The sequence below is a fragment of the Centruroides vittatus genome, unplaced genomic scaffold (genome assembly GCF_030686945.1).
Source record: "Centruroides vittatus isolate TY-2023 unplaced genomic scaffold, ASM3068694v2 contig_799, whole genome shotgun sequence".
Lineage (NCBI taxonomy): Eukaryota > Metazoa > Arthropoda > Arachnida > Scorpiones > Buthidae > Centruroides > Centruroides vittatus.
In genome coordinates, this window is record NW_027122516.1 from 3,795,672 (window position 1) to 3,809,284 (window position 13,613).

Genomic DNA, 13,613 nt, shown 5'->3' on the forward strand with positions numbered 1-13,613 from the left:
CATTAAATTTTCCATAGTTGCTACAATATAAATAAATAACAACTAAACCCGTTATAGCCGACTCTAGCTCGATAATTTCGGCTTTGGTGGATGTATAGTTGCTACAATTTAAAATTATTTTTAAAGGATTGATGATTAATTTGAGAACTCTAAAATACAGTAACACATGATCTATATATGTTTTTGATTAATACAATGTACTAATATTATGCAAATAAACATATGTTTTGTTTCCAAATGATTAAACCATTGAATTCACCTTACTTCCAATAATCCAACAATGTCTTTCAATAATCCAACACTATTCTTGTCCCACATACTGTAAGTTATGTCAGATTACTAAGATTGTACTGTATTACATTTTCATACATTGATTATATTAATTATTATGATTATTGCAATTCATGTTACACATCACTCTATGCAGTCATTTGCAGAGGATTAAGAAATTTTGCTGCCAGGATTTGCTTTTGTATTTCAAACTGCCCAAATCCTTTTCTCCCAGAAAATAACCCTATTCATTATACTGTAGTAAATTTTTATGGTTATTCATATATATATATATATATACATATACATAATAAATTATATTTGTGTGCATAATTAACTGGTTGATGTTTTCTTTAATTTTTTCTACTTAAAAAATTGAATGTAGCTATATTTTAATTTATTTGTGCTTAGAATATTTCATAAAATTTTTGGCAGACCATTTTTGAAATGTGATAAAAATACAGCAGTTTAGTTATCATTTGATGGAATTGTTTTTTAAAGATACTTCACAATTTTTTTTAATTGACAAACTGAAACTAACTTTACAAATTTTAAATGTTCTAATAAACAAACATTGATAAAATACAAAATGCAGTACATATTGCCTTTTTAAAGGCAGTACAGCAACTCTTCACTTCTTGACATTGTCTATAGGTTATTGGAAATGTTAAGTGAAACAACATAATGAAACCAATTTTACCATAGGCTAAATAATATAAACAAGATATAATTTGGTTAATATTATTATAATTGGAATGTGTTTGCAACCTCCAACATTTATTTTCTATCTCTTAGAACGAATTTTTACTATATATAAAGAAAATTCAAGAATGATAATTAAAAATGATTACATATACTTGTATCTTTCCTCAACAATGTTATAACAAAACAATGTTGGAATACCATGTTAAGTGAGGACTTTCTGTATGTAAAACCCACGTGGGAAACCAACCAGATAAACATTATTAATCAAATGATACAGCTAGATTCTTATCAGATTACAATATGGATAATTAATTAATAAGATATCAAGCAGATGAATAAGAAATTATACATCCTCACTAAAATTTTTTCTGCTTATATGCCATTGAAAATCAATTGCTAAATTTAAAAAATTAGTTTTATAAACATAAAATATGCAGATACACCTGCACCACTAAAACGTTTTTAAAACATTACTAAAACCTAAAAAATAATACAATAACTTACAGACACCTTACAAAACAATGTTCTGGATCATCTCCACCCTCCTAGAATAAAAATCATAGAATCATTACTAGATAAAATTATGAAGAAATATGTTATTGTATAAAACAGTTTACTACTTGAGAAAATTAATAAGACAGAGGAATTAACAATGGATGTAATATGGTTATCATTAGAAACAATAGATTAGCATTTTCAAAATGAGTCATACATATCTATAATTATAATGAAAATTTGATTTATGAAAAATAAGAATGGAAAAGTTGAAGCAAAATCATAATTAACTATATCTGTTTGTGATTTTGCAGCTATAAATCCATACGGTCACCCACTAAAAAAGCAGTATATTTCACCAGTTGAGAATATTGCATTACAAAATCATTCACTTGAACTCCATTGTATTTTTGGTGGAACGTAAGTTATAAAAGTTCTATATACACTTTTTTATTCATTATTTCTATATGAATAATTTATTTTAGGCCAATGCCGCATGTAATATGGAGCAAAATAGGTGGAATTATTGACTTCCCTAGACATCAGTTTGATCAGTATGGAAGAACTTTCAGAATTTCATCAGTTACAATTGATGATAATGGTGTATTTGAATGTATGGTCAGTAATGGAAATGGACGTAGAGAAGTTCATGCAATGATTGTAACTGTTCAATGTAAATATATAATTTTTGTTAAAGATTTATTTAAATATTGAGTAAAATTTAAAAAAAAAATAATAATAAACTTTTGATTGGTGAAATTCTTTCATAGTTTTATGTATAAAACGTCTTGAAAAATACTTTTTATGAATCATATAAAAGTAATAAAATATATCTATTGGTTTCTGCTTTATTTGAGATCTTAACCTTAAGGATATTTATCTTAATTCTCAAGTATCTCCAAGCCTTTCACCACATTATCAGAATAGAAATTACAGAAGAAATTTTGTAAACAGTGGATAGAATTTTGTTTTCAACATTGAAAATACATGGGAATTAAATAAATACTCTTAAGATTCCAATGAAGCAGGAAACAGTAGACTTTTGATAATTTAAGAAGTAAGTTTAGTTTTACAAAATATATCTTATGCTAATCTATTTATTCTATTATTTTATTCTTTCATATGAAGAAGATTTTTTCTCTTTGAATAGTAACAGCAAGTACATAGCATCCATGCATAATATACATAACATACCATATTTAAATAATATTACTTAGCATATAAATTTAATGTACACAATTAATGTAGGTTGGTTTAAAAGGGACTTTACAACTTTGCATGTAGAATTTTAATCAGAAGACATACTAAATCAGTTGAGGTATTAATTTATAGTGAAATACATCAAGTTTGTCTTGTGTAGTGCCATATAGTACTGAATTCTACCATTGTGAAGTATGCATTTCAAAATTCTTATTTGGCTACATTCTTAAAGCACATAATTTCACACCTTATTTCTCCAGCAATTTATTAGCCGTAGATTGTAATCTTTTCAGACATATTTCATGCTCATCTTCAAGCAATCATATATGTTGTGGTAGTATGCATGTGGTGAGTGTGATCTAACAAAGAGAGAAGCAAAAATACAAAGAAAAACACTATCTTTATTTTCACCCGTGATTATTCTGATTATTCACTTAACAGAATTCTATCAGATTCCAACACTCCTCGTTCATATTCCTGTACAAACAATTCATCAGATACAAGGGCAGAACTGTTAATTTAAATCTCGTGACAAAAGATTGACCGAAAAATATTCTCCATGGTACAAAGAAAACTTATATCTAAAAAACTAAAAATAACAACTACTTACACTAAAAAGGAAAGAAGGAAGGGATAGACAAATAGGACAGAAAGATTGATAGTGCTAGACAAGAATGGGTACCCGAGATAGTTGACAATTTCGTGGTGGTGGTGACTGAGATTATATCGTTCTGGATGATGGGGAATGATGTAAGTAGATTTCGATCAAAATTTTTCATATAATCTTCCAGAGGTCCTTATATCGAAATACTTGGTTACTCTCGATTGCTAGTCTTAGCTTATCGCCTCCTTAACTCTCCAGCTGACGCCAAAACAACCTGGAAAACTCTACGATTTGTCTTCTCACTTCGACATCCCAGCCAAAAGTAGTCTCATGTGTCTTTTCTTTTGTCTTCTAACTAGGTCACTCACCACCTACACTTGGAAGAAGTTTCTAGAAAGTTAGATACAAAAGGACCAAGAACAAAGAAGGAAGGGAAATATACATATATATTAAAGATATATACAAAATTACAAAAACATAATGATGTACCACCACAATGTATATGATTGCCAGGTGATTAAGTATATGATTGCTAACAAAAGTTCATCAAAATTCAATGATGATTAAAGCACTTCCTGCTGTGGCCAAAAATAGAACTTTGTAGTAAAATGAAACTTTTCATTGTTAGAGGAAAATCTTGTCAACAAAGATTTTTTATTGTGTTCACAAAATCCTGTACATGCATTCAGAAATTAATTGAATGTGTCTCTTTTTAATTTTTTAAAATGATTTAATTTTTGAACATAGAGTTTTTTGTTTATAAATGTAAAGTAGGAAAATTAGATTTCCATGTAGAACGTAAGACATTGATCATAATTGTAGGACTGTCCCGCTGAAAGTAGGATGCATGGCAACCCTACTTGAAGTCCACTGGAAGTTTTTTATATAGATAATTGGGGCCTCTGGCCACTAAGATTTCCATATCTGGTTCTCAATTTTCATCTATCTAACTCTGTTCTCAAGATTAATAAACGACAGATGGACAGACAACAGTGGGAATGTATAGGTCAGCCAATTATTCTAGGAGCCACTGCCAGTTACATTTTATATTTTTTGTTCTACTTGAAAAGCTGAGGATGGACCTAATGAGTCTAAAAATGTTATTTTTCAAATAAAACTATTAGTTTCTTTAACTTAGCAGTTATTTGAAGTTTTGAAATTACATCACTGTTAATATAATGTTAACAAATTAATAGATTGTGTAACCTATTACAATTCTATTGCTTGTGGTTTAATTACATAAAGATTTATGGCACTATTAGCTATAATTACTTTTCTATGCTCTTATTACATTAATCTTCTATTGAATAAAGTTTCATAATCTTTCATTTTATTTTATTCTTTGCTCACATAATCAGTTCCAGAGTTCTAATAGGTCCGTTAAAGCAACAGGAAGGGCTAATTAAAAAAACCTAACCAATCATCTTTGTTAATTGTCAAGGTTAAAGAAAACAATTGATTGGAGTAGTTATTGATGCTCATTGTTGTCTTAAGGTAGTTTAACAAGTTCAATAGTTAAGAGTGTATGAAAGTCACCAGAAATTCCTATACTAAATTTTCACAAAACTTGAGAAAAATTTAAATATAATTTTAAATAGCTTTGAATATAAACATCCATAAACCAACTACTCAAAATTGGATATACTTAATAAACAAAATGAATAAAACCAAAGGAGAGAGAGTATTGTAAGATTAACAATTGTAGATTGATTTCCTTGCAAAGGGAAGGAATCTACATCTTGAAAATTTATACTGGCATTTATTCTCATGGCTTTGTAAATCTCTACTAACTGTTTGCTTTCTTATAAACTTACGATGGAAATTGGTTACATTCGTTTTGTTTATATAGTAAATAACTTTTAAGCATTGTCAGAATAATATATTTTGACAGAGCCAGATCTTCCATGAAGTTGATGAAGTACCCTCTTTAGCTTTATTTTTTACAGTGACTTTATTTCTGTAATATTGTATTAATGTAAATATACAAATTAAACAATGTGTTTCGCTTTTGTTGTACAAATTTTTAGGAAGGAAAGGATGGATCCATTTTAACGCTTTCTACTTCATGCCTTGAAATCTATGGATAGTTTTTGTAATGTTAAATAAATTAAAAGTGTATAAATGTTTGAACCCAGGGCTATCGAGAGAAGGAGCTGGGGATTTCTCTCCAAGCATGGAAAAAACTTACCTTGTAGTGGTTTCTACCTCTATAAATTAATGTTATTTTTACTAACAAAAAAGTAAAATCTTTAAGACTGCTTTTTATTAATAAAGAAACATTCTACCTATTTCATTTGTTCAAAAAAAGGAACCCATTAATGGGCAGAAGAGGCCTGCTCTGCCCGAGCCCCATATTAGTCTCGATGACCCTGTTTGAACTATTGAATATTTGATAGTTAGGCAATCAGTTTTTAAAAATTCAGCTATATTTTATTAAATTAATAATTTTTTTTTTTTTTTTTTTTGAATATTTTAAAAAATTTAGCCAAACCTTCTTGGATTGAAACACCAAATAACACACATGCTGGTGTAGGTGAATCTGTAAAGTTCGTGTGCAAAGCAGAAGGTATTCCAGAACCAAAACTTGAATGGTTTGTAAATGGAGAGCCAATAGAGAGTAAGATATTATGAATGTATCTTTTGACAATGAATTTTGAATTCAGATATAAGTTATTAGGAATAAATTATTTAATGCCATGGTTTCCAACTTATTTTAGTCACAGAACCCTTTTCACCTTGATAAAAAGTTTTGAAACTTTACAATTTTTACTGATTATAAATAAATCAAAACTTAATTAACATAAAAGAAAACAGATTAATAATGGAAAAGCAAATAATATGAATTCAAACTGATAATTAATTTAAAGGACTAATTTTCATAGATGATTTTATCGGTTGATATGATGGGAGCTCAACTAGTGGGAGAATCAAATGCATATGATTTTTTTCACAAAATGAACACTCAAATATTCAAAAATTGTTACACTGGGCAACACTTTCTCTGATAGGAATGAACACTTTAGTTATTAAATACAAAGAATTGAATATACAGGAAATAATCAAATACATCATACTTGATTCAATTCTCCAACTGTTAGACTCAATGGATTTTATTTTCCACAAATTTGAGCTATGCAATCCATGCATAGGTTCCCTTTTTTGTGAAGTATTAATAATTTTTGAAACTATTTAAATAAATTTTTCATACATATTTTAAACTATTATATATATTTGTCTCCACTATAAAATTCCACTACATATTTCACTATGAAATAAATGTAATTTTTGAAATGAATAAAGCATTAATTTGGTGTATGTTAGACCATGTCATAGATGAGTTGCAGCTTTCTATATAAAGAGAGATAAAATTTTGAGAAAACAAATTCTTGGATGATAAAGTAAAATTGATTGATGGAGTTAATAAATTAAAGCTAATTCAATATATTATGTTTACACTTGTGTATATTTACAGTATTATTATTAAGATGTGAATCAAAGATTAAGGTATAGACAGAGGAAAAAAATACATTCCTTTTTTTCTGACTTTTTTTATTGTGGAAAATTAACAAGAGTTGCTATTGTTATAAAATTTTAGGTAGTACTGATTGATGTACTGATGTTTCTTGATAGTGACAAATCAAACTAATATACTGATTGTTACTATTGACAGCACATAACTAGTTTAATAATGGGTCAGTTTAACTTTGATATTACAGCAATCATTAAATTAATCATAAAATAATCCTTGATGTTTCAAAATTTTCAATTTCTCAGTTGTATGAGACTAAAATTATTTAACAAGAAATTTTTATTGAAAAGAAAAGAGGAAAATTGTCTGTGTCACTATCCTGTAAGCATTCGGAAGCATAGGTTTACAGTCAGTTGTGGTCATAGCAAACACGAGGTCCGATTGGAAACATTTTTGCAGAGACCTTACTTTTATTTTTTGCATTACATAATGTTTTAGCAAGCTCTTTGTGGATTTCCAAATGTATTTTTTTTGCAGTTGAAAATTAAAAGATAAATCTATGAGCATAGGGTCCTTTTGAGCATGGGTCTGATTCAGACAAATTGATTCAATCAGCTGCTTACAGTTGTGACAAGTTTTATTGTCTACATAAATGGAGTTCCATCATAACTACCTTTATTCTTTTATCTCCTATCAAGCTTATTGATTCTCAAAGCCTATGAAGATGAATTTGGCTAACTGCTAACATATGAGCTCACATTATTTTAAATAGGCAAATGATTTACTACAACAGTTTGGCTCAAATTTTTATAAATAAAGAAATATGTAATATCCAATATTAAAGAAATATATAAACTTCTAGTTGTTTTGATTTACCTTGAAATCAAATATATATATATATATATATGAAAATTTTGTTTGTTTGTTTGTTTACTACACACTACTAGGTCATTTGACCATTTGACCAATTGGTATGAAACTCGGCAGTTACGTTCGCAGATTGTGTCATATATCCCAGCCCAAAATATTGATTGGATTTGTATAAATCAATTAATTTCTATCTATATTCAATTTGCTGGTTTTACAAGTAGCACCATCTATTGGAAAAAAAATTTAAGAAAATAATAAGTTAAATATAATTCTTACAAAAGAGGATGTAATTTTAAAAAATATATATTATATTCACTTAATTACTGCAACAATGATACGGAACGAAATAGATGTGCTATATCGTTACTTCAACAGATAGCAGTTCCTGCATGGGATCAAAAGTGTTACCCTGTGAAAAGTCTACAAGATTTAATTTTCTACATCTAACAACTTGGGTTTTTTCATTTCTGAATGGTACTTTCATAATTCTAAAAAGTGCCCTCCAGTAGCTGAGTGGATAGTCGTGGGTTTGGGCATTGCCAATGGACTGGTTACATGGAGTTTTCTGTGTTTGATTCACGTTAGTAGTGTTAAGGATTGTAAAGCTTGAGCCACCAGAGAGTGCATTAGTTCTATATAAAAACAATTGGTGGGCTCTTTGAAGCTCTCTTTTTTTCTTCTCCATTCTTCACTCTGTATGTGTGTCATGAATAAAATAATTGTTAGTGTTACCAATCAGTCTCCTTATTTGGATTACAACAGGTTATGGGCCCAGAAAAACACCAAAGTAGTTGACAAATATGTTAAGGAAGAAAGTATTAAAAAAATTTTTTTTTTGAATCAGTCTAAATGTCAAGACAATGGAAAGCAATATAGCAACAACCTTACCACAGTTACGGGATGGAAACTTTTCTAACTGGAGATTTCGAGTAGAAACTATTTTAGAAGAAAAAGGAGTAAAAGACCTTGTTGGTGAACCAGTAATAGAGACTAATGGAATAACTGAGGCAGAAAAGAAAAGATTCATCGAAAGAGACACCAAGGCCAGATGCATAATCATACAGTGTCTAACGGACAGACATTTAGAATATGTTAAAGATTTGAAAACAGCTCTAGAAATGATGAAATCTCTAATGAACGTCTTTGAACGAAAAAGTACATTTTCTAAACTATATATAAGAAGAAAATTATTGTCACTTAAGTGTGGAGATGATGACTTGCAGAATCACTTCGTAACATTTGATGGACTCATAAGGGAATTGGAGTTGACCGGCACAATAATGGAAGATAGTGACAAGGTAAGCCACCTTCTTCTAACTATGCCTCAGAAATACGATACTGTAATTACGGCCCTTGAGACAATGATGACTAGTGTAACCTTGGAATTCGTAAAAAGTAGGCTATTAGATGCTGAACTTAAATTTAAAAATTCAGAACATGGAGAGAAGACTGAAAGTCTCCCTTGTTTTACAGGAATGGGAAATAAAGATTGTTTTATTTGCGGAGATCGTCAGCATTTGAAATATAATTGCCCTAAAAGAGGAGAGAGTACTCACTCGTGCCAGAGGGAAAGGGAAAAGTGGTGAAAATAAAAGTAGAAAGAATTGGAGAAACAATTATCAGAATAATGGAAGTAACCAGAGAAATTATGAAGAGAGAGCAAATATGACATCACATGAAAAGGAAATATCCTTTGTGGCATATAACAACACAAAACATGTATTGGACAGAAAGTGTCTACATTTTGTATTGGATTCAGGAGCAACAGAACACCTAGTTCAAGAGAATACTGCTACTTATATGACAGATATAGAAAGTCTAACCAAACCAATAAGCATAAATGTAGCAAATGGAGAAAAACTTCTAGCACAAAAGAGAGGCAAGATAAAACTATCTTATAATAGTAAAAATATTGTTCTGACTGTTCTTATTGTACCAAAGATTTCCCATAACTTGTTATCTGTAAGGAAGATCAATGACACTGGAAAAAGGGTTATTTTTGAAAGAAAAAAGGCTGATATAATGCACAAAAATTTTCAAATGGATTGTCCACTTACAGGAAGCTTGTTTATTGCAGAGTTTACCATAAGAAATAATATACAATGACTCAAAACGGAAGCCAATGACTTATGGCATAGAAGATTAGGTCACTTAAACTACCGTGATTGGAAATTAATGAATCTGCCATGTCCCAACCAACCCTGTTGATTATGCATGAAGGGCAAAGCTACTAGATTACTATTCAAAAGGACTGAACACGGATCACACAGAATAGGAGAATTATTGCACACAGATATATGTGGACCCATAAATCCAAATACTATAAATGGCAAAAAATATTTCCAAACAATAACAGATGATTTCTCACATTTTACTGTAGTATATCTCTTAAAAAACAAAGGAGAAGCAGCACTCAATATAACGAACTATGTCAGAGAGATACATGCTCAATTTGAAAAGTGAGTAAGTCGTATTAGATGGGACAATGGAGATGAATTTTCCTCTAGAATATTGAAAGACTTCTGTAAAAACAAAGGAATAAGAATGGAATACACAACAGCCTACACACCTCAGTAAGGAGGATTGGCAGAAAGAATGAATAGGACACTCTTGGATAAAGCAAGAACTATGTTTGAAAACAGTGATTTACCTAAACACCTGTGGGGAGAGGCAATTCGTTCAGCAGCCTATCAGGTAAATCGATCCCCTACAGCAGCACTCAGTGAAAATATTCCTTCAAGAATATGGTATGGAAAGGTCGATTTATCAAAACTAAAAGTATTTGGTTGTCAAGCCTGGTTATATAAGCTACCACAATCTACAAAATTAGAATCACATGCCAAGGAAGTCAGAATGGTAGGATACAGTGGGTCAGGATACAGACTCTGGGATCCAAAAGAAAACGAAATCCTAATAGATAGAGATGTAAAATTCAATGAAACTCCTATGCCAATATACTACAAAACTCAAAGTGATGATGACTTCTGTGCAAGAGACAAAGAAGAGGACAACAAAACTAATAGTGATCATGAAAAGATAAATCAACGTGAACAAGAAACACAAGAAAAGGAAATAAGAAAAAGAACTATAAAATTACCACAGAAATATAATGATTACGAAATGCATATTGCATACTGCTTATATTCTGAAGATCCAGAAACCTATGAAGAGGCAGTTGAGTCGGGAAAAGAATGGAAAGATGCCATATAAAAGGAACTGGAATCTCATCTAAAATTTGGCACCTGGACTGAAACAACACTTCCAAAAGATAAAGATCCAGTAGAAACCAAGTGGGTGTTTTGAACAAAATCAGATGGAACAAAGAAAGCATGTCTCGTTGCAAAAGGATATCAGGAAGAAAAATTTAACAACTCATATGCACCAGTAGTAAGAATATCAACAGTTAGATCACTCCTATCAAAGGCAATTAATGAAAACTGGAAGATAACCCAACTTGATGTGCCAACTGCATTCTTAAACAGTGAACTGAAAGTTGATGTATACATTAAGCCTCCAAAAGGTCTAATAAACAGCAAAGCTTTAAAATTAAAAGAGGCATTATATGGATTGAGCGAAGCACCTCAATGTTGGAATGAGTGTTTTAATAACTTTGCCGTCAAAAATGGACTAACTCATTCAAACTATGATTTTTGCTTATATATTGGAAATAGTATACATTTGATTGTTTTCGTAGATGATATTTTGTTATTTGGAGAAGCAACTTAAGAACAGAATTTAGTGCAAAATTAATGGGAGAGCCAAAGAACTTTCTAGGAATAGACATCACTATGCACAAAAATACACTATCGTTATCACAAGAAAGTATTATTGAAAAACTCTTAATAAAATTCAAAATGAAGGAATGCAAAGGTGTTATAACTCCAATGGAACATGGATTTCAGGCTGATCTTTCAGAAGAAACTTTGAGAGTTCCATTTAGAGAATTAGTGGAAAGCTTATTGTACATAGCACACACTATTCGTACATTGTGTTTGCTGTTTCCTACTTGAGTAGACTACTTGATAAACTCACTGGAGCACTTTGGATGGCAGGAAAAAGAATACTGAGATATCTCAAACAAACAACAGACCTAACCTTAAACTATTCAGTTTGCACAGATGAAAAGCTGATTGCATTTTCAGATGCAGATTGGGCAGGAGACAAAAATGACAGGAAAAGCATAAGTGGTTATGCAATTTTTTACAATAATAATCTTATATTCTGGTCGTCCAAAAAAACAACAATCTGTTGCACTGTCTACAGCAGAGTCAGAATATTTAGCATCTGCAGTAACTGCCACTGAACTTATCAACCTTCAAGGGATACTATCAGAATTAAACTCTGGAAGAAAACTTGTAACAGTCATGAACATGGATAATCAAAGTGCCATCAGCATGATTGAAAGCTATGAAAATAGCAAAAGGTCAAAACATATCGATATAAGGGCACACTTCATTAAAGACCTAGTAGCCAAAAATCTTTTGAGTTTAGGCTATGTTCCCTCGAGTGATAACATAGCAGATACTTTTACTAAACCATTGTGTTCAAAGAGATTCATTTGTCTTAGAAAACATCTGGGTATATTCAAGACATCAGATTGTGTAATGCGTAACTAACGCAATTTCATAATGTAAACATTTTGAAATTGAGGGGTGGTGTTAAGGATTGTAAAGCTCGAGCCACCAGAGGGCGCACAAGCTCTATATAAACACAATTGGTGCTCTCCAAAGTTCTCTTTCTTTCTTCTCCATTCTTCACTCTGTATGTGTGTCGTGAATAAAATAATTGTTAGTGTTACCAATCAGTCATTTCCTTATGTGGATTACAACAAGTAGCACCTAAACAGGATCCAGCTTTCCATAAAAGTCTTTCTGGGATGCATTCCCCAACAGATTGCTCATGTGTTGCATTGCCATAACCAAATAAACCAAACTAGTTCTAACAAGCAATTATTGTGACATCATCACAATGCTGGGCTGAAATTTTTCATCACAATGTTGTCAATTCTTTTAGTGGTGTTGTGCCCCTGTACATCATACTTTTTCTGTTAGCAATAGAGTTGTGTCAATTATCTATCATTATCTATCTAACACTGTGGAGTTGAAAGTTTTGAAATGAAGTAATGTGACTTTTCATCCAAACCAGAAGTTCATATATAGTTAATAATCTGAGCCTCCTGTCCCTAAGCTTTTCATATCTGGTTTCAGACTTTTCTCTATCTAAGTCCTTTTTTGAGATTAAGGAAGGACAGACAGACAGCCAACAGTCAGAATTTATAGGTCTACAATTTTTCAAATTGCAACCCAATAAGTTTTCTATAAATGTGATATTTAAGAAAATAGGAAAATATTAACATTGTTGGCATTATTATTTTACTTGAAATATTACTACAAGCACTTCCAACAAATTTCAGATTGTCTTCTTTGGGTACGGAATGCACCATATTGCCAGAAGGTCAAGCAAAGGTTCAAACTAAATGTTGTTATGTAAAGTGACTCTCATATGAAAACAACCCTGCGATCTGAGCACCATTGAAGTAGGATGGCATTGGCCCATAATACATTGTAACTATTTTCTAAAGCATTTCTAGCAAGTTCAGTAGTGGTTCTGCAACTTTTGATATCATCTTAATATTCTTGAAAGTGGCAAGCCAATTTTCTAGTTGTGGCCCTGATATAAAACATTTTTGCTTCTATTTGTGTCTGCTATAAAGGGATCATGTAGACTCCTGACTTCTCCAAAAAGGTAAAACTATCTCTATCATTACATAATAATTTGCACAGGGATATTTAAGAGAACATACTTTCCATGTAGTTTATACAATCTGTTGCAAAAATATAAACACTATTATCACATAAAAGCAATTATTCTTGCATTTTTATATTATTTTTATGAGATTTTTTGGATGTTAAGGTTAGCAACTTAGATCACATGCAGGGCTATCACAACCTGTCTAACACAGATCACTTTTCAAATATTAATAGTAGACCAGTATTAATT

At 30.7% G+C, this 13,613-nt stretch overlaps 1 protein-coding gene across 1 annotated transcript in view; it reads left to right on the forward strand.

Moving 5' to 3' along the window:
- LOC136981935 (neuroglian-like) overlaps positions 1–13,613 on the forward strand; it is a 125,312-nt gene that overhangs the window by 37,576 nt on the left and 74,123 nt on the right. The window contains exons 6-8 of the mRNA XM_067278338.1: positions 1,785–1,890; positions 1,956–2,143; positions 5,760–5,891. Coding sequence (XP_067134439.1) covers positions 1,785–1,890; positions 1,956–2,143; positions 5,760–5,891 — 426 coding nt within the window. The remainder of the gene's footprint in view (positions 1–1,784; positions 1,891–1,955; positions 2,144–5,759; positions 5,892–13,613) is intronic.